At 39.0% G+C, this 27,997-nt stretch overlaps 1 protein-coding gene across 3 annotated transcripts; it reads right to left on the bottom strand.

Annotated features, from left to right (window-relative positions):
- Positions 1 to 61: 61 nt before the first annotated feature.
- ubr1 (ubiquitin protein ligase E3 component n-recognin 1) lies at positions 62 to 27,162 on the bottom strand. 3 transcript variants are annotated; one of them, XM_038267366.1, is made up of 47 exons: positions 27,064 to 27,162; positions 25,061 to 25,320; positions 24,092 to 24,170; positions 23,784 to 23,894; positions 21,429 to 21,556; positions 21,205 to 21,343; positions 19,999 to 20,061; positions 19,782 to 19,905; positions 19,580 to 19,687; positions 19,402 to 19,490; positions 19,221 to 19,319; positions 16,551 to 16,708; positions 16,373 to 16,472; positions 16,153 to 16,281; positions 15,694 to 15,874; positions 15,547 to 15,599; positions 15,341 to 15,451; positions 15,186 to 15,251; positions 15,002 to 15,103; positions 14,854 to 14,917; positions 14,649 to 14,773; positions 12,971 to 13,023; positions 12,793 to 12,895; positions 12,669 to 12,717; positions 12,435 to 12,589; positions 12,243 to 12,342; positions 12,047 to 12,150; positions 10,712 to 10,792; positions 10,446 to 10,627; positions 10,154 to 10,362; positions 9,977 to 10,073; positions 9,707 to 9,859; positions 9,528 to 9,628; positions 8,282 to 8,384; positions 8,053 to 8,201; positions 7,915 to 7,970; positions 7,735 to 7,831; positions 6,994 to 7,061; positions 6,508 to 6,655; positions 3,820 to 3,907; positions 3,521 to 3,657; positions 3,339 to 3,447; positions 3,209 to 3,265; positions 3,058 to 3,135; positions 2,808 to 2,978; positions 2,602 to 2,703; positions 62 to 1,130 (listed from the first exon to the last, which is right to left on the bottom strand). In XM_038267366.1, the coding sequence occupies exons 1-47, from the start codon at positions 27,106 to 27,108 to the stop codon at positions 989 to 991; spliced, it is 5,226 nt and encodes a 1,741-aa protein (XP_038123294.1). In that variant the 5' UTR covers positions 27,109 to 27,162; the 3' UTR covers positions 62 to 988. The 3 variants fall into 3 exon arrangements, with proteins under 3 accessions (XP_038123294.1, XP_038123292.1, XP_038123293.1); XM_038267364.1 differs by having other exon boundaries at positions 19,782 to 20,061; XM_038267365.1 differs by having other exon boundaries at positions 12,047 to 12,147; positions 19,782 to 20,061.
- Positions 27,163 to 27,997: the final 835 nt, after the last annotated feature.

Below are 27,997 nucleotides of genomic sequence, written 5' to 3'. Positions count from 1 at the left end.
AATTAAGAAGTATTGTTTTTACATTTCAGGGTTTGATTTAAACAGCACAGAGAATAGGTCAGTTGCTTGCATCTCTTTATTTCAACAGCAGGAAGTAGTGGTACAGTCAAACAAAACAGAAAATATATATTCACATAGAATATATATAATAAATTGTACATTTCTTACATTTCTTACTTTTTATGTTAAGAGGCTTTACATGACTAAAGTAAGGAAACAAAGTGTTTAATAGCGGTTCCTTTCGTACAATTACAACCATTAGCTTGCTGATCTTGATTTCAATGAGAGAAATTCAATGATGTATGGATATACTGTAATGGAAATTGTTGAATAAACCTTAGGTAATCTTTTTTAAGTCCAAAAAGGACTTTTAACTAATATAAATGGGAGATTTTGCAAAAACATTGATTGGAAAGAATAGGAACCCGTTAATATGTTGCATCTGCCTCAAGGCAAAGATCTACACACTGTCCGTTTGATTTAATGCGTTTTCTATACAAGAATAACAATGAAATCAGATCAGACAGCTTTTTTTTTACACTCAGGAGGCAAATTAATTTAAATAGCATTTCCAACCAGACTTAGACCGTTTCAAATTAAAATGCTCTCAAACAAAATAAAAATGTGGATCAAAACAACAGATTACTGAGAAAAATCAAATCTATCAACTAAAAACAACTTTAAGAGTTTGGATTTTTAAATTATCTGAATGAGCTTCTTTGCAAAAGAACAAAAAAAGAAACCAAAACTGAAACACTCCAGGGAAACTCATCCCCACCGAACACAACTGAACTAAAACAAGGCGACTTCGGTTACATGGACATCCACTGCTTTCAATCTGAGACTGTTTCAGCGCTCCGGGGGGGGGGGGGCTTTAAATACGTGCATGTATATGGATATGAATGTGCCTTGGAAACGCAGAGCACTGATCCATGCTCTATGGCTATGTGGATCGTTTCCAACAAGCCACTGCTACTCGGGGAGCTCCTTACACCAGCTGCCACTCGAAGGCAAACATGACGTTGACCACCTCCAGGCTGCGGGCGATTTCTTCCAGGATGCAATGCTGCTGCCACAGCTGGTTTAGCTTCCTGTAACGCTCCGTGCAAAGGTGCAGAGGATTGCCCCTTCTAGAAAATAAATCAAATATAACAGTTTAGAATGGATCCTTTATAATGCAGGATCTGTGATATTTGGTGAGGCTTGAAATCACGCAAAAAAAGGGACATTCTTTATTACAGAAGAAAATCTGTTAGAATGCTATAGCTAATGTTTGTTTGTTTTTCTAAAGTTCTTTAAAGCTTCTGCTTTGTGTTTGTATCTTTGTAATAATTTAATATCAAAAACGCTAATTTCTACAAGTGAACCAGGCTGGCTGAGGAAAATCCTGACATTACAAAGTTAGGTAGGAAAACATTTTGTCCCATTGTGTTTTTTTTTACTTACAAGCCATTGTGGTTTTTTTATAAATAGCCTATAGTTCAAATGTACCAGGGGATATTTAGTTAAAAAAATAAAAATAGTCTCCTTAGTGAATTTAAGTCTAAAAAAGCTACAAAAAAGAACATTTATAAAGGACAGATTTCAATTTACCTACAATCAAATTAATTTGCGCTGTTTGTCCTTTAGATGGCGCTAATTCCCCCAAATTCAAAGCATGGGGTAACAATGTTTTGCTACTTGCAAAAGGTCTATTTCAGTAACTGTTTAAATATAAAAAAAGTGAAGTTCTTATAAACAGACCTACCTTTACAGAGTTTTTAATTCAAATAATAAAATATTTGATAAATATTTTTAGGCTGAAGCGGTTTTAAGTAGAAAATATAGTGGAATGAGAAAAGTTTCCTTTATTTGTTTTTAGCTCACAATGTAGACAATAACAGAAATAACAATAATATAAAACATCTAAATCAGTGTGGCGGCTGATAAACACATTCAGTGTCTGATAATAGTTTTAAACTATTTTTTTTTTTTTTTACAAATTAGGTATGTTAAAACACTTCCTTCAAAGGTTAAAGAAAAACAAAATTATAACTATTGATGGGACTGTTTTCGAGTAATTTTGATTTGTTTTCGATGGAAGAAAAAGGTCAATATAGGTGAGGCACTGCATCCAGTCAGCAGCGGCTGCATCAGGTGCTGCAAAGCTGATTTTGATCTCACTGATCAGCAAGCAGCTTAATTGTGAAATCTTCACAAGTCACCAAAATAAAAGTCTAATTGTTTCTGTATTCTCAAATATAAAAGCAAACCTGCTGAAGATTTAAGAAAACAAGCAATCTTTGACTTTTTTCTTTTATCTATCAATGCAGAAGGGAAATTTTAAGCATTCTTGTTTTAAAAAACAACAACGATATATTGGAAAGAAACAACAAAATTACCATAGTTATTTATTTTATAGTTTTTTATTAATTATAATTGATAGAAGTATTTCAGGTTGACATATATATAATGGAGAACAAAATCTACAAATAGATTTTTTTCCCATCCCTTTTGGAGCTTTTGTATTTAGAAACAAAATGTTAGAAATCTAAAAGACCTTAAAGTGGTTAAAAGTAGAAATTATGCAGCAGCGTGAAAAGAATCGTTCTGTATCCTTACCCAAGATGAGGGTCAGTCTCCCCGTAATCATCGAGGTAAGGAGCAGGGTACGTGCTGCCTCTAGTCCTACTGGCCATCAGGACTATTTCACACTCTCTAATTCTGCAACGAACCACGCTTCATTTATTTTCAGCAGAGTGTTTTAAAAAGCACCAAGCAAATAATTAGACCAAAGACGTCAAAGTAGCAGGATCCAGCAGACCAACCTGAGGAACATGCCCACTCCGGCGCCGCACATAGCTGCGTGGGCCGTGCATGCTCCCACATCCTCCCCATCCAGCTGACTGAGGCAGCAGGAGCTCTGCGAACACAGCATGGCCCCACAAACCAGACACAGAGTTGGATGCTTCCTCTCATCAATTGTAGATTTTGGACACCTGAAAGAAGGCAAGTCAGAAGAGTCACACATCTGCAGCATGGAAACAAGATGAATAAAAAGGATTCAGCCGCCCTTACTGAAAATGGCTGGCTTTATTCAGGAGGGAGCTGTAATCCTCTGGAAGCTCAATCAACCGGTTCCTTATCCTCGGATATCTGCGAGGGGAGAAATGTTAACCAACTTATAGCAGATGATTTTAAATAAACACTATACCGAGTTGAGGCCGACCTGACGGTCTGGGTTTTCCCTTGCAAAGCTTTGGTGATAGAAGGGCTTCCACACCACCTGTGTAATAAGTTCAAATAATTTAGTAAACTATCTAGTGACTACCTGAAGCTGCAGCAGTATTATCAGTTACCTTTGAAGCAGAGGAGAAACCACATCTCTGTAGTCCTGGAAGAGCTGAAATATATTAAGGGGTAATGCCAAGTAGCCACACATCGCCTCCACCTGTCCTGGAGAGGTAACTACAACACAAAATTTCATCATCAATATGATACATTTCATTTAAACGGATGCAAATCCAGCAGTTCGACTTACCAGATGCATTTAAAAGCTCCTCTGGAGTATGTACCCCTGTAAGACAGTTGAAAAATAGTGCCGCACATCGCAGAAAAGGTTCAATTCCTGCCTTTATCCGTTGTGCCACAGAGCCACCGGACAGATCTGGAACCAGCCTGAGGAGCAGAGGAAAGAACAAGCATGAGAATTCCAAAAGTCCTGGACAATTGGAGAATAGTCAGAAAGGAAAAAGACTGCAAAAGGTGGACTTTAAAATAAAAACACAAAGCTCCAATATGTGCTTTAGAAGTAAAAGAATGCAGGAGAAGGATCAACACCTTCCAGTGTGCTGTGACACTGCTGTGTACAAGTCTGCTGCGGATCTCGCCTCTTCAGACTCCTCTCCATCTCCTGCAGCTGGAAAATCTGTGAACAAAATGATTGCAAACAATAAGTCACCATTGATGTGTGTTAATCTAGTTACAGCTTTCAGAACCACAGAGTTACCAGTTTGACTCTCCGGTTATTTTTTAACTTCTCGTGGTTCCCAACCGTTATGCTTATTAGTGATCCAATAAAAAGGATATCAGGGAATAGAACAACTTTTATTTTCATATGGAAGTTCAATTTAATTAGTAAATGAAGAATCTGCAATTGGCTTTTCTCTTGCACGTTTTAAAACATTAGTTGATTGTAGAGCTGTACGTTCCAGCCTATACACGACACCTACGTCAATGTACAAGTTGTGTCCTATGATTAGAGAAACAACTTTCTAACTTAAGTACCAAAGTTAGAATATTACCTCCTACTGGGAACCATCTCAGGACACACTAACCCACGCTTCCACTTGATCTCGGCCAGTCCTCATTTTGTTTTATTACTGGTAACCACACTCCCAGTTTGTTCTAGAGTCCATTTTGAAGTCCTTCTGTATGTTTTTAAAGGTCTTAACCAGGCCCCACCCTACTTGTTAGAGCTTCTTCACCACTACTTTCCATAAACATTTATTGGCCCTAAAGGCAGCTCTTTACAAGTTTTTCTTCTTAAAAATCATCCTGTTAAGATTTTTCTCTCACGCCACAGCTTCCTCCTTGCTCTAGTCTTTACTTTTGCTGTATGTTTGTCAATGAAAGTTTTGTTTATTTTGCATTTTTCCAGCCTTATTTTTTTACCCGGGAACAGCAAATGACACTTGCTCATGCAAACGTTTATAACTGCAAAAATCAGCTCAGTTAAAACTAAATGAAGCATTTCAAATATCCCATAATGTTCCAGGACAGCTCCCTTTCGGGGGTGTGAAGCTCAGGCTGCTCACCGCGCACGGCTCTCCGACTGTAAGCTGTTCCTTATGAGCATCATGCTATGTGGTTTACACGTCATTCATTAGATGCTACATTCTGAGACATTAAGGTGAATGGCATCGCTAATGTAGCCATAGACTGTAACATATCAAAATACCGAAATTGCATTTACACCTTTCATCAACATAATTGAATTATATTGATATATATAAATATATTGTTATTAAATTAATGTCCTATCTAAAATGATCTACTTTTGAACTGTTTTTTGGGTATTAATGTACTGATTTCACAATTTTCCCATTAGCTTACTAGTCTTAGGTTTGTTCTTAGTCATCAGTTAGCAGCCCTTGGGGGAAAAACGTCACTGGTAACTGGTTTGGTTTTTTTAAAGTTATAATGCATCTATATTTGCTGGTCATTACTTTTAGCCTAAGTTATAAGGAGCCATGATGGACAATCCAAAGAGACACTGATCACACCAAAAGCTATTTCTCAAAAAGATTAATCAAAACAGGAAAAATAAGGTGACTGTGTAGTCAAATTTCGTAAAAGTGTCATAAAATTACTTTGATAAATCAGTTAACGGCCTAAACTTGCAGTTATCTACAGTCAAAGCGATATTCAATAATTTCATCAGTTTAAAACAACTAGATCTGTGATAAATTAGACTGAACGAGAATCTGTGCTTTATCCTGCACCTCACATCCCAAACAGGATGCAAAGAAAGAGAAGAACATCCCTAAAACCCAATGATAATCATGTTATCCAACTGCCAAAACAAAGTAATTTAAAGTCTTAGGGAAGCGTTGCATTTCTGAATTCTACCGAGTGGTGCACGACTTTACACGGGTGAATAAAGTGAATGTGATTGGTCGTTTTTTAAGAGGGCAGGATTGTAGTGGCGGAAGGTTAGGAAGCAAGTTTGATTGTGGTCGATTTGTCGGAAGCATCTTGCTAACCAGTTAGCAACTTAGTGCTAGTAGGTTCCCAATGGAAAATGACATAGGGATCAAATAGCACTAAATTGGTGACTTAGAAACAACACTGTCAAGGAACGCTATGGACAGCGTGAAACATGCAAGAAGAGGAGAGTTTAGTGTTGGAGATCGTGGATGAGTCTCCTCAGTCATACATTTTTTATTTAGAGAAGGAAAGCGGGGACGAAGATGTTGAGGAAGCAGATGCCAGGGTGGCAGAAGCTTCATTTGATGTAGAAGGCTTACAGCCGTACATGTCTGAGCCCTTGCCTCGCAACGCCACCATTTCTGTTAGCTCTACGCCTGCCGAAGAAACAGACGTCCATCCTCGTGAACACTGGGACGGAACTCAATTGTAAAATAAATGATTCTTATTTCTTATTTCAACTGTTGCATATATTAGCTGCGACATATGAATCAAGATGCTGTGACCAAAAAGATTTGATTGACAGAGGACCGTTGATATATGATTGCCCGAATTTAGGTGTACAAGCTGACTTATAACTAACTGGCCTTCATAAGATAACAAAAAAAAAAAACAGATTTTAAGACAGGATTATTATTAAAAACAGAAATTTCCTAAATTCTAGGAAAATATCGTCTGATAAAGACTACATTTATATACATGTTTAAGCCAGAATGATTTGACATTTAATTGTATATTATATAAAGTCGTAGGGAAATATGATTTCCCTACGACTTTAACATCATTTTCTAGCACAGGATTTTTGTATAATGATGCTACCTGAGGAGGTGAGGAGGACCTGAAGAATGTGAGCCATGGTGACCAGGTGAAAGATGTACATGTTGTTGAAGGCGGAGCTTACAGCTGACGGCTGCAGGTCTATTCCCTCCTCCTGGTATAATGAAGGCATGGACAACACCAAGCCCACCTGGTAAGAGACACAAGGTTAAGGAATTTAAAACATCAAATTAGTTGCATTCATACTTTGGTTCTTAATGCCTTTTTACTCTTTTATTCAAAACATCTCCACCCTTTCATCTACGAAGACCGTTAGCTTTATTTTTGGGTAGCGAGGCATTGTTGTTTATTATATCTTTTAACAGGTCACCATCATGTGTTAAACAAAACTAAAGGTTATTTTACACGCATAATATGACCAGATGGTTATTTCTCAGACAAAAATATTTTAATATTTGAATCAGATTTTAAAATCAGAGAAAACAAACAATAAATAAGCCACAGCTGCCTCCTCGAGGGGACACCTACCAAAAGATGGAAAAAGTCCACATCTAGAATGGAGGGTGTGTTCTTCCTGCTCAGGACTGGTAGTAGCACTGAGGAGAGACAAAACAGCTGTGAAATAAAAGGTAAACTGCACAGTGAATGGATAAATTTACCGTTTACTATTCATCCTGTGGAATAGGAAACGGTAAATTTAGATAGTATTGTACTGAGAACCCAAAAAAGAAATATTTCCTGATTATAACCACAAGTCTAAACAAGCCAGGAATCTGTGAGCTGCGGTTTTATAATCAAACCAACCGGTCTTACCACAGCAGTGTTTATACACGTATTTTGATGTATTTGTATATCTTACAGGATCTTAGATATTTTTTAACAGATCTGCTGATTGCTTTTCCCTTACCATAGAAAGTCTCTCCTTCTAATCTGAATCTACCTGCATTAGTCTACATCTCCTTCAATGCTGCTCCAGTCACACTTGTGGTGCAAAACAAACATGTTATTTTAACATATTTGTCCAATTGTAGGCTTCTGAGTCTTTTTTTCAGAGCTTCTCTACACTTTGCTTGCCTATTTGTGATTTAGTACCAATTTTCACAGGGCAGAACAAGGAGATCACTCCACATCTGGTCACCAGCAGTGAAAAGCAGGGTGGGCAATGTTTCATGAACAGGGCTGGACAGTTGCAGTTTAGTATTTTTGCCCATAAATATGACCCGTTTGTCCTGAAAAGCGCCTTTAAATAACCTTTTTTTGTGGACTTACCTCCTATCATGTCTGCAAAGTGCCTCTGGATAACTCCCTGGGAGCTTTTAAGTCTCTGTGATGCTGCAAACTGGACAATGGCCTTGAGTCCTGCGATCTAAAAGAAATTTCAAGAACATTACAATATTGACATCTAGAATATAAATGTTTTATTTCAGCTTTTATTTTGTTTTATCGCACTTGTCTGTTTTGTAGAGATCCGAACAGTGGCTTGTCCTCTTCCTGCAGTATGTTTTCTATGAGGAAAATCAAACACACCCTGAGAAACGCACCCATGCAAAACATTGAACATGAAGCTAACCAATGTTAGTAGCCTACCTATTGCCTGGATAGTGAAGGCACATGTGTTCCAGGCCATGAGGGGCACCCGGGGGCAGAGCTCATTGGGGGCAGTCTTTAGTCCCACTCTGTGGACTGTAGTGGCACACACCACCAGCATTTCTGCGATTCCGTCAGAAAACTTTCTCCTAAGTAGCAAAACTAGAAAAGTCAGAGGGTCGTCATGGAAACAGAGGTAATCAATGGTACTTTGGATGGTTTAACTCACGGTTCTTGTACTCCATAGGCTAGAATGGACCTAAAGTCTGGTTGTCCGTCACCAAACAGCCCAGTTGTGCCGCTACTGCTGCTTCCACCATCTGGATTAAATTCTGAAAGATGTTATAGAAACAAAACAAAACAAAAAAAGAAAGCTGAAAAATATTTCTATAAACATACAAAAAAAGTCTCAACTTTGTTTCCTCTATTTGAAATTTAAACTTAGCTTTGGACTGAAACATTCCTGTTTTTAGTCAGTCAGGATCATCAACATTATTTCTACTGTCTAACATCTCAAACTCAGTGTGTAAAGTGGGGAACAGGAGGTACTGGGATTGAATCCAGATTCCTCCTGCCATATGTCAATGTTTCTCTTGGCAAAGCACCTAACTCCTAGTTACCTTCCAATCTTTTTATAAGAGTCTGAAAGTGAGTTCGACTGACCCTTTAAAGAAAAACACTGAGTGAATAATGAGTAAATATGACTAAAAAAGGCCCTAAAGAAATTCAGTCCATTTATTACATCTTAATTTCCCAATGCTTGACAGACAAACATAAGATCATCTCTCTGGTTCTTGTGCAGTTTTATTTATCTATTTTTGAAAGCAAATATATCTAAAAGGTTATAAATGTATAAACATTTTATAAACATGGCAAAATAATTGTCATAAGTTTGTACAGCATATTTTGTAGGCATTCTGAGGCATTATTGTGTTTGTATCTGTATCAAAATTATATATTTTCGAAACAAAAATTAAGAATTGTATGGTAATAAGTTTTAGCTATATCATACAGCACTAATATTTGGGTTTTATGTTCAAAAGATAAACAGGTTTTGGTGAAAAACCTAATGCTTTAAGATTATATGTGTTAGAGAGCTTCTGCATCTGAAGTAACTAGAGTTCCAGACCAACATTTGCAAAATGCTATAAAGGAAACAAAGAACTCTGATAAACTACCTCCAGTAACCTGCTTCTGAGAAGTGTGTGGAAGCAGAACCAAAATGTTTGACCCAAGTCACGAATCATGTAGTTTAAAAGTCGACTCTTAACCTCTCCTGCAAGCTGAATTCTTACTGTATTTGTTCGTTCACAAAGATAGAATCCATTTTACTCCACCACGACCAAGACCAACTCAAAAATGTAATTGTTAAGATTTGAGGAAAATATCTAGCTTCCGTCTCTGAAAAGCAGAGATATTAAAGTCGAACCCTAACAGTTCAGGACAGAACCTTATTTATTAGCTGGTCTTCTTACCATTGTCCTGCATGACAGACTTCAGTCCTTTAATCCTGGCGGCGAGGACCTGAATCCACCGGGGCAATGTCAAATGCTGTCCTATTATTTCTGCATTTTCACTGCAGAGAAAATTATTTTACACATTGTATGATCAACTGAACACTACAGATGGGCTTAATTTAGTCGGCCATTCTTACTAGTTGAATGTAAGTGGCTCTAAGGGGATGAGAGGGACCACTGTGTTGCATAGAGACTTGCACAAAGGACACAGGTACTCTCCGTTCTCCAGGTCGACGATGAGCTCAGCGTGGAGTCTGTTTCTGGTAGTGTTCTGAACTGCTTCAAAATATCTAAAAGGAATCAGAGAAGAAGAGTGAATTATGCAATAAAAACTAGAGACATTGTTCAAAAGAGAATTGTTGTCTTAAACAGGAAAAAAAAAAAAAAAGAGAAACCTTTTGACTTACTTCTGCCAACATGTAGCATGCATGACGTGTCCACAGCTGCCAGTGTGGGTCCCCACCGCGAGGTCAGGGGGCATGAAGAGGGGATAAGTCCCCGTTCCTTTGAGTGACAGAGACAATGAGGAAAACAGGGTGGGGTATTGCTTTTACAGCTGGACTGAAAGTATACAGGAAACTAACCATCAGCTGCGTTAGCTGGAATTCTTCCTCTGCACTGGGTCAATACGGTGGAACGCTGGACACAGGCTGTCAGCACCATGGCTGGGGCCAGAGGCAGCACCTCCTGCTCCTCCTGACAAAGTATGCAGGTGAGCACCTCCCTCTCAGCCGGGGAGGGTCCTCTGAGAGGTCCGAAGGCTATGCAGAGCTCTTTCTGCTCCATGGCAGAGCTAAAGAAATAACATTAAACCATTAGACTTCATTAGAAAAGCAAATACAGACACATAGGTTGCTTTTAGAAGTGTCCAGCTACCTTTCAGAAGGCCTCACAGGCTCACCCTGTGTTCCAGTGTCAGGCATGTTGTCATACAGCATCTTATTTGATTCAATGAAGTTTTTCTGCATTGCCGACATCTGGGCCATGATCTTTTGTCGGTGGAGCTTAGCTGCCTCTGCCTTTCGTTTCCGCTCAGCTTTTTCTTTGTCCTGGATGCTCTGAATTAACAAAATCAGTGAGGATTGGTGCTGTGCTATACAGCATTAGAATAATTTCCATTCCCTTAAAGGTTTCTTTCCTACCTCTTCTGGCCTGGTTGTGTCCATGCACACAGAAACTGAAGGACTGGACTTTTCTCTGAGGCACTTCACAATCTCAAACATCTGGAGGGGAAAAAATGAAGTATAAAGAAAATATTAGAGAGAAATCTGATCTAAACTGTGATGTTACTTTATCATTAAAGCACCTTCTTATTATTTATCATTACTTCTCATCACATTGCATGGCAGTAGAAAGCTAGTTTACCCTGCCTACCATTAAGCAGAGATATGTACTTAACAAATCTCTCCCCCAGTAGCTCTCTTTAGTTGCATACAAAGGCTTTCTAATAACTAAATAATCACCATTAGTACAGACAGCTGGAGTTTATATACATTTATCTTAACCTGATTACGTATATCATTTTTCCTATTTGTACTTTTTATAGGAATAGTATCTGAGTAATCCTCTTTACAGAAAAAGTGATAAAAAGTAAAGATGTATATGGAAAAAGGAGATTTTATTACCAGATAATTCTGAGGGACATCAGAATTTAAACCAGTAAAACGTTGTTATTCTCAAAATTGAAGAAGAACTATCAATCCAAATAAACTGATTCATGTCTATAAAATGAGCACTACAGAGTGCATTAATATGTTCAAATTAAGTTTCAATAAATTCTCCTTCATAATAAAAGGTTTTCCAACTGTATGACTTCTTTATTGCAATTGTCCATAAGAAGCAATTCTTCGTAATTTGCAGTCATTTTTGCCCCAGTCCTCCTAACAGAATTGGGTTAACTGGGTTAGATTTATAGAATGCATTGTTCACACATCTTCACAGCTTAACTTATACATTTTCTATAGGGCTGAAATCAGAGCTTTTTAACATCTACCTCAAAATACTGACCTATAACTAATTTAGTATCCAGAGGGTCCCTGAGCGTTAGAAGATCCAAACTTTAACTTCAGCATCTGCAGATGTTGCTTCCATGTTCTTTTCGTATGAAATGCTATTTAACAAGGTGAACCAGTACAGGGGCATAACGCCACTACCGTGTTACAATTTGAGGCAAGTTCTCATGTCTAAAAAATCCAGATATGATCTCTAAATGTTTTACATGCTCTAAATGCTCATCTCTGAATCCCTTTTCAGTGATGCAATTTAAAGCAGCAGGATGTCTGAGGTGCTCATCTGTTTAGACTCACATAACCACCGGGATTTCCTAAATTGTTTAAACGCTTCAAAACCAAAGTGTTTGTCAACTTTGCCTTTGAAGAAGTATTCTATATTTTTTTTTAGAATGGAAGTAACCTCAGCCCTTTTCATGCTTATACGGACTCAGAAATACGATCCTTAATGTGTGTGGGTTTAAATACCTGCAGAAGCCATTTGATCAAGTCTTTCTGAGCTTCAAGGGAAGGCAGAGACTTAATCTTGGACAGCAAGAGGAAGAGTGACTTGCCATTTTCTGAGCCAACTGCTGCAAAACAAAACAAAAAACATAAAAAATGGCTAAAAGTAGTCACTCTTGAGAACATGCATTTGGTCAGGGATGATGGAGCTTTCTCTCACCACGAGCTTTTAGGCTAAAGTCAAAGGTCACTTCCTCCACACTGCTGTTCTCCAGTTGGATCTTCTCTTCCACCAATGCTTGACCAATCAAATGCAGGGCCTGTAAGAAGAGGAAGTTAATTCTGGAGCTTCGACCAAACTCGGCAACAAGCATTAACTCATAAAAAGGCTGAATAATGACGTATTTTGCACCCTCTGGATCATGGCTTCGGTCCAGTGCGTTGACCGGTCATCCACGGGTCTCTGCAGAATGTGTCTCAGGATGTGGATGATAACATCACAGCAGAGAAGGTTCACAATCCTTGAGAAACTTGGAGAAAAGGCTGGTGGCACCGGAGGACGCAAAGCTGAGCAGAAACAGACTGTTATTGCCGCCGCTGAGATTCTAAACACATTCAAGCTTTTCATCATTCTGACATAAGTCACCTTTATCATTGCCTTCTTGAGATCTTCTCTTCTTTTGAGACTCTTCTGCCTGCAAACCGTGATAAAATATCATCAACCAAGAGCTTTTTTTTGTAGATCCACCTAATCGGAGACCGGGTTCTACCTTGCTGCGCTGAGATCTCGAGTAGTGGTAAAAGAAAGGGTTAAAGTCTATCAACCGTTCCTTTTTTAATTCATATAATCCATGCCCTGACACGCCTGGCTTCCTGAAAACAAAACAAACAAATTAGAGACGTCTTAATAAAGACATTTCCAAGTTTACAGGCTCCTTATTTCCCCACCTGAAAGTAGCAACTTTTGCAATCACTCCCTCCAGGCCTGTTTCATGATTTTCCTAAATAAAAGAATTACAAAAAAATATTTACCTGAAATGAAACCCATAAAATATTCAATCTAGGGCTGCAACAACGAATCGATAAAATCGCTAAAAATCGACTTTTAAAAGCGTTGGCAACGAATTTAATCATCGATTAGTTGTGTCGCGCGATTAATGCGTCATCCGCCGCCGCCGTCATCCCGGGGAAGAAAAAAAAATATGGCGGAGCGAGTCAGCGCCGCAGTTGCAGTGTTGCCAACTCAGCGACTTTTCAGACCCCTCCAGCGACTATTTTTTTTAAAAGCGACTAGCGACAAATCTGGCGACTTTTTACGGTGTCACTGGCGGCTTTTGGAGACTCTTACGTGAAAGCATGTATCGTTCCTACTCTTGTCCTCCAGCGGCAGCTGCTGCCGTGGGGCGCCTCCCCCATCCCAACGCCTTTCTCCCTCTCCCACAGGAATCCCTCTTAGCGCGGCAGTCAGAGCCGCAGGATTTTAGTGAGGAGTTTACCCTCAGCGTCCAGACTGCAAATGAAGCGTGCATGCCCCGGGATTGACGGCGCAAATTGATCACAATAATTAAAATAGCCTTTGTAAAGTAAAAAAGTCGTAACATGCGACTTTTGTAAAGACAAATAAACATGGCACGGAAGCACCACTGTTATGACGCAGCACCTGAAAAGAAAACATGTTGGAGCCTTCAATGGCAGTGAAGAGAGCTGATCAGCAGGATGAGTAACCATGTTTGTTTGGTTTTAAAGTGGGGAAACGTAACGTTAGTTTCTCAGGTAGCTCATCTGATGCTTTCCTTAGCTTGTTAGTAGGTTACAGACAGTGATAAGGTTGGCTACTTATTTTACTTTTAATTTCATTTGAATTAGCTTAAGCAGCGTTTATATTTTCTTTATAAATAAATTAACTTGCAAATTATGAGGGCAAGGCTTTTAAAGTTTAAATCTTCTGGCAAAGATAAAGTAAAGAAGATCCTGCAATTTATGGAAGTAAAGCAGAATAAAATCCAGCAAGATCAGTAATATGTCAATTAATTATCTGCCACATTCCCATGTAAATATCTGTCTTTGGAGGATGTGTTTTTTAGCACCCCTAGTTCTCTCATTTTTATTCCAAATACAATTTATAATTTGAATCACAGGGCTATTTTTATCTCTATGGTTCAGTATTTTCTCAAGTAGCAACTTTAACTGCTATACTTTCCTGTCTTAAAAGGCAGAACTCTTCTAGTCTAAAAAAAACTCATTTGTTGAAATGGGGGGGCCTATTGTTTGAACCCCTTAGAGGCTTTTAAAAACAAAAATGTCTTTTTTTGCGCTTTATGAAACAAAGTAGCCTATATTTTGTGGATGTACAGCTACATTTCTCATGTAAGTTTGCGTAGTTTTAAAACAAACATTGAATTTTTCATATAGCACCAGTACAGTTAATGAGCAACCTGTACTTGTGTGCTTGTTTGTTCTGTCTAAAATGTTTATTTTGGAATAAAGAGGTTAATATAAAAAAAATATTTTGTGTCCGATTCATCGATTAATCGAAAAAATAATCGGCCGATTCATCGATTTTCAAAATAATCGTTAGTTGCAGCCCTAATTCAATCGTTTAGAAACATTTCTTGAGGATTCATACATTCTCTGGTAGGCTTTTCACCAAAGTGCTGTGAGCCATGGGTTCAATGCACAGCAGGTGGATAACCTCCCTCATCGTCACTTCCTCTCTGGTGACCTGACTGATCCCAGGAACATAACGCTCGCCTGGGAGACAACATTAGTTCAGATAACTTCCCTTCGCTAAAACCATTCTAAAAGTTGGTCAAAGGGACATAAAGCTTTACCAAAGATGGCGATCAGCAGGAAGAGCATCTCCTCGGTCAAACGGTTCCACTGCGTCAACTCATCCTGCAGGTTTACAGCATAAAACAGATCAAGACATTTTTCAGGACGCTTTTGATGGTATAACATCTTCAGGTATGGAAAACTTACCTGGTCTTTGCTCACACGACATCCATTAAAGTATTCAAAAAGCTCAAATCTGAGCAATATCAGCATAAGGAAGTGGTTGGGATCCATTTTGGAAGCAGAAATCTGTTCAAATAAAAGGAAGAGCCAAGTTAAAAAGAAAAAGAAGAAATTGAGATTAAAATAAAAAAGGCTGACAGAGGCCCACCTGAAGCATGATGATATCTTTATCGTACATCTCGTCTCTGCATTTTACATCTTGATAGTAGTAGACCTGCTCAGCACCAAATGAATAAAACATTCTTTAAAGGAGGGAAAAGGTAAGAAAAAAAATGCCTTTGGACTAAAACATTAAGGGCTTACTTGGCTAACCAACGACAAGCCGTTTCTCCGCCACATTTCAGCTGTGACCTGAGCGGCGAGGACCACGCAGCGCAGAGGAAGCTCTGCGAGCTCAACAAAATCATAGCGTTCCTGCATAGGAAAAGAAAAGAAAAAAATATTCTATAGCCAGCATCACAGATGCATTATTCAGCTTAGCAGAAGGAATAAAGAAATGTCTCATGTACCGGATTATCCAAACGTTCAATTGCGCCGGTTTTCCACATAACTACATACAGACCTATGGATCACAAAACAGAATAATCAGGAACATGATCTTAAAAAAAAAAAAAAAAAACACACACACTGTCCACACAGGATTCCAGCCTTCCTACCTGCTAGCAGCCTGGAAATGGGCAGGTGTATGCTGACCGGCTCCTGAGACACTTTGTATGGACGAGCCCGCAGGATGTGCTTGCACATGTAGAAGTCCTTGGGCTCCTTATGGAAGGGCTGGTTGTTGCATTCGATCAGGGCAGCGTGGCAATCCTTAAACGCCTGCAGCATGATCTCCTCCTGAGGGGAAATCACAGCAGATAAAACATCTGTCTGAGAGGAATCGATTCCAACTAAAGTTCAAGCTTCATAAACAAGGTTTTATTTTTGTTTGCATAGTTTTAGAAGTTAAGTAATTAGGAGGAAAAAAAGGAGGGACTTCTAAATAGAAATAAGGAAAAATAAGCAAACAGAAAACCTACAAAGCCCGTAGTGACAGCAGCATGTATCATATGCAAAACAAGCTGAACTGTAAGAGCATTAGATGAATTTCCCTTTAATGAGAACTAATATCTTACATCAGAAGAGCACCAGTCCTGAAACATGGCAAGAATGTGACGGAGCTGGATCTGGAGTGTGAAACCAGCCTCCCATTCTGGCTCCACCGCGATATGTTGCCCGAGCTGCCGCTTCACTTCCTCCATACCCTGAACATTAAAACAAGGACGAGTTGGGAACCACTGACCAGATTTCACGGAACTATGTACCAATATTTAATGGGTTTGGGGTGGTTAGTACCTGCATGCATTTAAGAAAGCCCAGAAAGATCCTGAATCCTGCCAGGAACTGTCCTCGCATTTCCTCTGTCCACACAGACGGCTTACTAATCAGAATGTACCTGAGAAGCAGAGGATTAATTGAACCTTAGATTAAGATTCAAAAGTTCAGGATCTAATAATCTGTTATTGCCAGTTACCTGAGGTCATGGAAGATGACCTGGATCCGAGTAAACTTGTCTGAATTGTAGCCCAGGAAGAAAAAGCGGTTGTTGTCATCCAAATGTTCCCGCAGCAGCTCCAGGACTGTGTCAACGATCACTTTAATGACATTGCATTCTTCAATGAGCTGTCTGGCCTGAAGGAAAAAAGAAATATATATATATGAATAAAAGATTTTACTTTCAGATTCAGCTCAAGAAATGTGAATCTTCAGAAAACAAAACTCGTCATATAAAGTGAATAACACGGAAATAAATGTTTTAGGGCTTCTTGTAATTACGATAATTGTAGCTCACAAACTAAGACAATTCTTAATTCAGCAGCTCAAAAAAAATTTCATTTTGCAAAAAAAGTTAAATGTTAAAAACTCATTGCATTGCAATTCTTTGTGAAAGGTTAAGTGGAAGGAAGATGTGTGGTAGGAAAAGGTGCACAAGCACCAGCATAACTGCAGCATTGAGAGGACTGTCGGGCATTTGCTATTGAAGAATTAGGGGGAACTTAATTGATTGCTGATCTAAGCTCCTGATATTTTGGGGATAATTCTTAAGAGTTGATGTTGCTTTCTTGTTTTACATGATAAAAAAAAGACAATTATAAAAGCTAATACAAATTCTCAAACAGAAACGAAATCAGATACAAAGCAAACTCAACATTAACAACAGATAGTGAATGACATGGCTGTTGAATACACTAATGCAATGGTTTTTAAACAATTATTGCTGAGTCTATGGAGCTAAATTGTGGCCATTAAGTTTGTTTTTCTAAAAAAAATCTTAACCTGAAAAAAAAATAAGTTTAATCAAAAATTGAAATTTAAAAATGGAAAAAAGTTTGTTCGAAAGAAAAGTATTTTTTAGATTCAAAGTTGTTGTTTTTTTGTAAACTTTTGCAAAGCATTTTGTGGGTGGGCCGGGTCTCAGAAGACACGGGCTGAAACATCTATTCCCCGCTGTTGCATTCAGGGACCATGGGAACTGGAACTGTCTTTAAATTAATCAATATTCTATGTGTATGTGTCTGGTTTTGAAACATACACTATATTGCCAAAAGTATTTGCTCACCTGCCTTGACTCACATATGAGCTTAAGTGACATCCCGTTCCTAATCCATAGGGTTCAATATGACGTCGGTCCACCCTTTGCAGCTAGAACAGCTTCAACTCTTCTGGGAAGGCTGTCCACAAGGTTTAGGAGTGTGTTTATGGGAATTTTTGACCATTCTTCCAGAAGCGCATTTGTGAGGTCGCACACTGATATTGGACGAGAAGGCCTGGCTCTCAGTCTCCGCTCTAATTCATCCCAAAGGTGTTCTATCGGGTTGAGGTCAGGACTCTGTGCAGGCCAGTCAAGTTCATCCACACCAGACTCTGTCATCCATGTCTTTATGGACCTTGCTTTGTGCACTGGTGCACAGTCATGTTGGAAGAGGAAGGGGCCAGCTCCAAACTGTTCCCACAAAGTTGGGAGCATGGAATTGTCCAAAATGTCTTGGTATGCTGAAGCATTCAGAGTTCCTTTCACTGGAACTAAGGGGCCAAGCCCAGCTCCTGAAAAACAACCCCACACCATAATCCCCCCTCCACCAAACTTTACACTTGGCACAATGCAGTCAGACAAGTACCGTTCTCCTGGCAACCGCCAAACCCAGACCCGTCCATCAGATTGCCAGATGGAGAAGCGCGATTCGTCACTCCAGAGAACGCGTCTCCACTGCTCTAGAGTCCAGTGGCGGCGTGCTTTACACCACCGCATCCGACGCTTTGCATTGCACTTGGTGATGTATGGCTTGGATGCAGCTGCTCGACCATGGAAACCCATTCCATGAAGCTCTCTGCGCACTGTTCTTGAGCTAATCTGAAGGCCACATGAAGTTTGGAGGTCTGTAGTGATTGACTCTGCAGAAAGTTGGCGACCTCTTCGCACTATGCGCGTCAGCATCCGCTGACCCCGCTCCGTCAGTTTACGTGGCCTACCACTTCGTGGCTGAGTTGCTGTCGTTCCCAAACACTTCCATTTTCTTATAATACAGCTGACAGTTGACTGTGGAATATTTAGGAGCGAGGAAATTTCACGACTGGATTTGTTGCACAGGTGGCATCCTATCACAGTTCCACGCTGGAATTCACTGAGCTCCTGAGAGCGACCCATTCTTTCACAAATGTTTGTAAAAACAGTCTGCATGCCTAGGTGCTTGAATTTATACACCTGTGGCCATGGAAGTGATTGGAACACCTGATTCCAATAATTTGGATGGGTGAGCAAATACTTTTGGCAATATAGTGTAGCATGCTTCACCAATAGAAGTCCCTTACATGAATACATGACATGAATCTCAGAGTATAAACTACGATCTTAACAGATTTGCCCATCTTAAGTCCATGTTGGACATTTTTCCCATGCTTTCAGTTTGAAGGCAAAAAAAATTAAAAAAAAATTTGCAAGTTCGAAAACAAAAGACTTGAATCTGAAAAGTATTTTTCCTTTAGAACAAATTTTAATTTCCAGGTTAAATTTCTTTTGAACAAACTGTTTGTTTCCCTCCATCATGACCCCTCCCCCCACACGCTCCTCTGTCTAACTGCATGCTCTACAGATTGTATGACGAAGCAGGCATCCACCTCCCCCGACTCAGAAAAAGGAACTCACTAATGTGGGAACGGTGAAGATCTGAACAGACAGAGCAGTGATGGATATACTCCTTTCATGATCGTCACTGATGAAGTCCTTCTGCAGCTGTTTGTAGTACTATTAAAAAAAGTAAACATGATAGAATAAGTATTTATACCTTTGAAAATAAAGCCAGTTGAGGTTGTTCCTGTTTACTCACCTTTGTAAACTCGACTGCAAAAAGCCTCTTGAATTCAGAATCCATCAGCATGCTACAGAAAATCAGCTCATGTACTATCTTACGAGCTCCTATAGACAATAAAAAGGACCAAATTTAGGATCGAACATTTATTTATTAATGATCCAACTATCATACATGAAAATCAGACTTAGCTTACCTTTGTACATCTGTGCATCGTGCAGCATAAGTCTGCTGATAAGACAAGGGCGATCTGTGTCTGCGTTTGGCTCTAATGCCACCTGGCAGAATGCCAGTCTGAAGCCCACTGCACAGAGCAAACACCAAACATGTCAGAACAAACCCAAGCTGCAAACATGGAGACTCAGGTTAAAGATAGATGAACACAACGGCTGCAGCACCTGAGTAACCAATGACCTTCTGGAACCAGTTGCCGAGGCGGAGGGCAAAAGTCTGATGAGCCATCACTGTTGCATGAAGGATCTCCACACGTAGAGGCTGCAGGGAGATGTGCTCGGAGCTGGACTGCAATGCAGCACAGAAAGGGTTGCAACTCTTCTCACTTTGTAAATTATCAGAAATATCAACTAATATCAGGAATGAGAAGACAAAGTTTACCCTAATAAGGTCTTTTGCTTGCTGGCAGGAGCGGAGTGTTCCTCTCTTCACAGCCCGCCGGCCCTGTTAGGCATTTAAACATAGATAAGCAACTCTGGATGCTGCATAAATACAACTACTCCAGCTACATAACAGATTCTAAAATAGTGTAGTCTTTATCAACACTGGATATTTCACCAAACAAAAAGTGAGATCAAGTCTTATATCTTTATAAACATTTAGGATGTTGTATAGCTCCTCCATTTCATAAATGTCCAACTTTTCTTGGGTTGAAAAAATTTGCAAACTTATACCCAATTTTGTCCTTATCCTAAATATAAAAACAGCAAAATTTTATTTCATTACATTGAATATAACAAGCCGTATTGTAATAATACGTTTGATCAATTCCATACACTTCCTTTTTCAAAAATGTTCTTTACTCAAAAAAAAAAAAACATTTTATCAAGAATGGTAAAGAATAGTCAAAAATTATTGTAATTTTTTTTTTAGATGAGGCAAAGAAGCTCATAATTTGTTTGAAAAGTATTTAAAAGACTTGGGGATAAGAAATTAGGAAAAAATTACCATTAATCAAAAATGTATGTGAAAAAGAAACGACTATTTTTCTATCAATATGCTCAAATCCAGAACTTATCAAATGGAAGCGTTTTAGTTTCAACTGGTTTAATTCTGTAAAAAAAAAAATCTTCTTAAAGGAACCTTTTGCTATCTGGTTATTAATCTATAAAATAATCAACAGATTAATAAATTAGCAAAATAATCGTTAGTCACGGCCCTAATTGTATTTTTATTCTAATCATCAAAACTGCAAGGAAAAACCTATTTTCAAAGTGAGCATACTTCTTCCATTAATAAATGCTAACCTCCATTTCTTTATAGAATGTCTAAATTCTGCATTAAACTTTCTTTTTCTTGGAGGTAGATGCTTAATCAGGTTGGTTTTTCAATAATCAAATCTGCATTTTCAGTCTTACTCACTAAAATGAACAATTTATACAGGTTTATTCATTTCGGTTATGAAGTGGGCTGGCGTAAAAAACACCTACAGGGCAGAGGGTGCCCCACGGGTCGGTCATATTGTTTTTTCAGATCTGATTGCATGGCTTTAATAATTCTCAGTATATTCAAAATTTGGCTTGGCTTGAAAATAAAAAAAAAGGAAAAGTGATGATGACATAAAGCTGAAGATCTCTCTGTCTTTACCTCTTTGTCGATGAGAGTTGTGTGTGTTTGAGCTTCAATCTGATCACAGTTAACCGATCGCTGCAGGGTGTAGATCACCTGGTCGTAGGAGTGATGCTCATCGTTGTAAAGCACACAGTAGTATGCGTTGTCTTTAATCCTGCATTCATATAAAACTGTCAAAGCCCATCTCATGTGGGGTAATTTTGTTGCTTTGGTTTCCCCGTTTAGAGGCGTGACCCTACCGGGGCTGGAGTTCAGCTGAGAGCTCAAAGTTTTCCTCCCACACCAGGAAGTCGGTGACGTAGCGCAGAAGGACCCGAAACAATTTCTCAGCACGCTCGTACAACTCTGGCTCCAAAACGGATTCGTCCTGCACAAAACAAAAGAGGTACAGAGTGCTATAACGCCAAACATTTTTCAACACTTTCTAAAACTTCAAGCTTTTTCAATACATAGAAACGAGATACAATCATTCCCCTGCAACCATATAAAGACTTGCTTTAAAATGCCAAAAATGCAACCTAAAATATTTCCCATTTCCTGTGACGGAGGCTGGGAGTCAATACCGAGACCCTGAGCTGCTCAACAGATTCTCCTAATGAGCAGAGAGAGACATCTGGTCATCTAACATAAACACCACTCCACTGGGAACAAACAAACGCCACAAAAACTAATTTATCATCCTACAGAAACCACAAACATGGAGTGATTGGGTGGATTTTTCCATACAGGGAGATTAAATCGGATAATACTTAATGCTTTATAGGCTTCTTTTGGTTTATAATATTGGAGAGAAACTTAAAAGAAAAAAATAAATATATCAGCCAAGATATCAGGATGATTATTTGTAGATCTGCACTTCTGCCTCATTGCTGGATTTCCATAAATCTGAGGTTACCACACTCATCTTTTCCAAACCTTCTGCATATTGAGGCCGACACAGGTTCAGTGGTTCAGAAATAAAAGTTTTTTGTTGAGATAAAACTCCAGCATGACCAATAAAGACCCAGTGAAGACACTGGCTTAAGCTTGTGAGAGAGCCCGGTTTATTTTGGTCATTGAGGATAAACAGACCATACAAGTAAAACTTAGGGGAATCCTGAGCCGACATTTATACCATAAAGACTCCGATATCAGCTGATAAGTTCATATTGGAACATATATCAGCATTGCACTAAAATGTTAGAAAGCCCACAGAAACACTTTGCTTCTATTGAAGTTTATGTAACTCTTTGGTGAGTTGGAAATGGACCAGTTGTTCTCACACCTTATGTTGTTAATGTTCTCTGTTTAATATCACTTGATCAAGCCTTACCCATCATCCACACTGTGAAATAAGTAATTAAAGTAGGTATGATTCATTCTGGTATCGTATTGGGTTAATATCAATATCCATTAAAAGTGGAAATGTGTATCTGGACATCCAAAGCAGCAGCATCATGTTGTGAAGGTGTTTATCTCCAGGGGGAACTGCTGTATAGTGTTATTAGGAAAAGGACATTTGGAAATGTTGAAGCAAATACTCAAGACATCAGCAAAAACTTTCAGCACAGACTGGGACTACAAATGGCCAAGAAACTCTAGTTTAATAGGAAAGTGGATTAAGGAGAATTAAAGAGGAGAGGAGGATGTTCTTTTCCCAGGTGGATCATCAAAATAAGTGGTCGTCCTAACTGATATGTTTTACATAAGGCCGTCCTACGTGCTCGTCCCCATTTTCTTACTGGTGTCTGACATAGTGGAAAAATTGAAAATCTTTTGGAAAGTAAGCCTGTATGAACGATGCAAACAGCAACTTTTAAACTAAATTTTAAAGGAGAATTGGGCTTGTGCACGCTCTTACACACGTTTAATAGATGTTCCCTCTCGGGAGCAGGCACAGGTTTGTGCATGTGCATTTCTGTTTTTGCTTTTTTTGTTTTTTTTAAGTGGAGAGGGCAGGTCTTCGAAAAAATTTGCGAAAATCCTCCACTATACCTTTAAAAATGACATAAAGCCCTGATGTCTGTAATCTTAACTGACTTAAAACGAGAAACATCAGCTTAATTTGATTAAATAGGGATATTTGCATTTTAGAACTGAGAATGTAAATATCTGGTTTAAACTACATCAAGAAAGAAAGATAGCTTATCTTGTTCACAGCAGACATGCTGTGCTGCCTATGTGAATGCTCATTAAGCACAGGTTCAGGTCTGGTACGGCAAACACAAAGCAGGCTGTCAGAGAGGCGCCGGATGTGTTAATGGGACCACCTGCTGTTTATGGAAAAGAAAAGAAAAAGGCAGAGTCGCCCCACTGTGTGCCTGCCTGCTCACAACCCCATAGCGCGATCTTATCAGAGCAGAGCCTGAACATGGTGATCAGCAAACATCCACAGAGAGCCACACAGAATGTATCCCTGCACAGTTTGGCTCCGCTCCTCTCACAGGCAACCGTCTTCCACTGTTTTATTGTTTTAGGAAGACAAAAAGTTCCTCCTGTGAATTCTCTGCCGATGGTCGGCAGAACCAATTGTACGTCAGCATCCTTTAAGATGATAGGAATATATAAAGAATGGGACCAGCACACTATCAACACATCCCTGTTGCGTAACGTACCGTTACCATAGCAGCGGCAGACCCCGGGTCGTGTTTGGAGCAACACGGGCCAATCTTCCAGGCTTCCACATCGCCACAGTCACAGAACCCCCCACCTGATGACGCGTGCATCTGGAGAAGGAAACAAAGCCAAACAAAACGAGTCATCAGGGGAAGAGATGATGGATATGCACAACAGTAATTAAGTTAGATGGTCTGTGGGAAACCAGTGCCAAACAGTTGCTGTTTAGTGAGTTCACATAGTCACTAAACAGATGACAAGGCCTTAGAAGTCATGTCCAGATGTAAATATTTACATCCACACCAACCTTGTAACGATGGCTTTTGTGCACGCTGTCTTGGAAGCAGTCCATGCAAAGCACGCAGGTGGGATCGATTGCGCAGTCCCTGAAATGATGAACATGAAGCTAAAAAGTGAAATAATGAAACTCTTGGCTCAAGCTCAGCTCTGTTACTCACACTTTGTCTCACATTAAAACATTTAGATTTGCCAAACAGTTCCAGCCTCACAAAAAAAAAAAAAATTATAATCAACTGTTAAACACATACAAAATGTATGTTATTCTTTAAACATCATGACATAAAAACTACATTTATATTTGGAGAAAAATTACCACATTTTCACGCAAGATGATAGAAAATGTATGTATTTTATTCCTTCATTGTCCCCTCACTACCACACACCGGCTCACTGCTGGAACCTGACAGAGACAACTCATCATTTATTCTTACCATTCTGCCTAGAGCGGCATTGCAAACGCATTAGGCGTTTTTTTTCCTTTCTAAATACTGCAATCAAAATGGACTGCTTGCATTCAATATCATAGCTGAAGTGCTATGCATTGCCTATTGGAACCGTTTTCCCCATGCCCAGCATCCACACCTATTCTTATTTTAATGGCTGAAACTGTGGTTAGGGTAACAAAGCAAAGAAAGGCTGGGAAGAGGGACTGAATCATGGTTTATAGTGGGATGCAACATTCAGCTTTTAAAATCTATGGTTTCCTTTTATCCTGCAGCTTTAATGTCTGTCTTTCTGTAGCCTAGTTAGAGTCCAGTCAAGGTAAAAATTTCTTCAGTCCACCATATATTTTTGTGGTTGAACCTCTTTTGTTTTTTTACACTTCAGACAACTTATGCTTAACTAGTGTATCAAACCAAAACAACCGTTTAAGCCCTGATGTTTGCTACCAAGATAACTAGAATGGGAAATGAAATGTTTGTATTTTTGTAACCAAATCTGGACGTATAAAATGCAACAGGACAGGCGACCCGACCTGCAGGAGTAAACAGTCTCTCCCTCCTTAAACACACGGCCACAGAGCTGAGAGGAGGTGCTGCCTTGCTTGAGCTTCTCCAGACCATCTTGAGGATCCTCTCCGAACAGAAAGCACTCCAGAGGGTGGAGGAGTCGCCTCTGCATGAGCTCCTCTTCTTCCTGAGGGCTGAGGTCCTTCTTCAGGCAGAAGATCTGGGGCACCTGGTCCTTCAGGTGCTGGAGCAGCTCCGCCCTGTAGTCTGCCGCCTCCAGCCATTCCTTTAGGGACAACAAAGAGGAAAAAAAAAAAAACGCCCTGTTGAATATTGATACAAAACCATGTGAACCCTTTAGAAAAAAAACAGAGAGTACACATTCACTTTTAGATGGACATCAAAATAATTTATCAACTGAAGTTAAAATACCTTTCAGCTTTTACAATCACTTCTGTTGAAGGTGGCTTCAGTTTAACAAAATTCACAGCCAATTTTCCTGTTTTCGTGTCAAAGTTTTGCAGTAATCTCTACTGATGTTAAACGCTTATAAATGTAATGTGTATAAATCTCAGACGGGATGGAAGGATGATGAATATATATATATATATATATATAGAAGAACGGACAAACAACTGGATGATCAGGAAATGGCTGCAGGAATATCTGATGTATAGCCATGAGAAGAATTGATTTATGGAAATACAGACATTTAAATTCTTAATTATACACTTTTCTTTGTTAAACAATCAGCTGTGATCTATAACAGCCAAAAGGGATGCATTATTTTCATAACTATAACTTGGGATCTTTACAGATTAAATACCAAAGGTCTGTTTGGATGCACTGTTTGGCAAGTTAGACCACTCAATCAATCCTGCATTAAAAATCTGCTTTCTAGGAATCTATCTATCTTGGATGGGCATCTCCTATCCACAGATGACAGCTCTTCTGAGAATTAGAAACCAAAGTAATAAAGTAGAGCAAAAAATACCAAAACAAATGTCCTACAGTCATTAATTTTATTAATCACACATTTATATTAATTCATTTTCGGTCTCAATTTATGGAAAAACAGACCTGGGGATCTTTAGCTGTAGTTTAAACCAATCATCACATGGACAAGAGATTATTTTAAATAAGTTTAAAAGTAACATAGGAGTTGGTTCAAAGCACAGAAGTCTGACTTATACAGAAATTTCTGATCTGGTGAGATTTTATTGCCCAACTATCACTAACACCTTTTGAAAAAAGGGTCCAGAAAAAAAGAAAATATCTAGTAAGAGACAGTTTTAGGAGTGAAATACATTTGATAACAGAAGGAAAGCACTGTGGACAGGTCAGCATTCACAGGAAAGTCAAACCTAACAGTCATATTTTTCCTTAATCAAACACCACACGTGTTTTCTTGTTGTTTTATGTATAAAAACTATTATGCCCAAAGTGATGCATGCAGTGTGAAGATCATCAGATCCTTATCAAAAACACTGTTTTATTAAATCAACGCCCCTTGGCAGGACTCTCAAACTGAATCTAGATAGTTATAAAAAAAAAGCAGCCGGATCTGTTTTACTTTCACCTTAAAGAGATAGCTAGAACAATGTAGAAAAGCAGCCCTAGTGTCAAACCGCAAACAACAACACAAACCAAACTGACACAGATTTTTATAAGCAGATCAGACCAATGCTGCTCTAAAACTAAAGATGAGCCTCATATTTAAACAGAAACAAAATAATACTTTAGCCATAAATACATTAAAATAAACTAGTTATGGGGCATTCAATCTAAAACAAATGACTAATCGTGGTGCAAACCTATTCCCATATGTCAATAAACACGCGAAGGTTTAATTGGAGGCTCTGAGGCTAGTTGGTGGTTAGCCTGCAAGCTCTGTTAGCTTAGTCGGAACGGTGATGTCCGACAAAGAAATAAGACGGTTTTATTCACAGAAATCTTCCCGGTGCAGTCCACAATAACCCATCAGACTGCGGGTCAGCTGTCAGCTCAATATAAACTCAGAACATCTTACCTGACTGAGCTGAAGCCCATCTGACGGCTTCTCCGTGTCCGCCATGTTCCGCTGCTGTTCACGGAGCGTACGTCACAGAGGGGACCTTCCTGTGGCCAAAAACACCTCTGGAAAAGAAAACAATCATAATTTCTTCTTCTTCTTCTTCTTATGAGATTTTATGGCGGTTGGCAAACTTGTGAAATGTGCATTACCGCCACCAACTGATATGGAGTAAAGCAAGGAAACAGGAAACGATTCACCCCCCCCAAAAAAAAAAAAAAAAAAAAAAAAAATACAATAAAATAACCTGTGTAACTTAAACCCACATAATACTAAATTATACTAAATTACATTTGCCCGTATAATTTTAATTTACTCTAGGTCATCGTACCTCTGCCAGTTTCTGATGGTCCCATTGGTCTTACCATCATGCTTCCAACCATCTCCCAGTTCATATCTTTAACATCCAGATATTTTTCTGCAGCCTTCACTATTATTTTGATTTTTTCTGTTTTTTTTGTCGTCTGAGCAGTACAATTAATCACTTCCACCATGAAAAGAACAAAATTTGTCTTTTTAACAATTAGTGAGTCTTCATCAATTTTTGGAGATTTCTCTAGAGGTTTGAAATTTGCCGTGTGTTGAACTGTAGGTTTGGGTTTTTCTGACTGAGATGGGATCCTTTTTGCAGCTTCAGCATAAGTTATTCCAAGCTCAAATTTCATTTTTTTTATTTCTTCAGACCTTTTGCTTGCTTCACAGCCGCGATAAGCAGCAGTATGTTCTCCACCACAATTACAGCATTTTATTTTAGCTTCTTTTCCACATTTACCATATTCATGTTCTCCTGCACACCTTCCACACCTCTGTTTCCCTTTACAAACTGCTGCAATGTGTCCGAATTTTTGACATTTGAAACATCTCAATGGTGGTGGATTGTAGATTTTGACAT

This window comes from Cyprinodon tularosa, unplaced genomic scaffold (genome assembly GCF_016077235.1).
Source record: "Cyprinodon tularosa strain WSP-4 unplaced genomic scaffold, ASM1607723v1 ctg671, whole genome shotgun sequence".
Taxonomy (NCBI): Eukaryota; Metazoa; Chordata; class Actinopteri; order Cyprinodontiformes; family Cyprinodontidae; genus Cyprinodon; species Cyprinodon tularosa.
This window is presented reverse-complemented; position numbering and strand designations above follow the sequence as displayed.

What these genes read in the sequence shown, in the direction of transcription:
- ubr1 (XM_038267364.1), bottom strand. Translation starts at nt 27,108, where the DNA reads ATGGCGGACACGGAGAAGCCGTCAGATGGGCTTCAGCTCAGTCAG. An exon ending in GTCATCTTCCATGACCTCAG is followed by an intron (nt 16,473 to 16,550) that starts GTAACTGGCAAT and finishes TCTGCTTCTCAG; the next exon opens with GTACATTCTGATTAGTAAGC. An exon ending in AGGACTGGTGCTCTTCTGAT is followed by an intron (nt 15,875 to 16,152) that starts GTAAGATATTAG and finishes ATTTCCCCTCAG; the next exon opens with GAGGAGATCATGCTGCAGGC.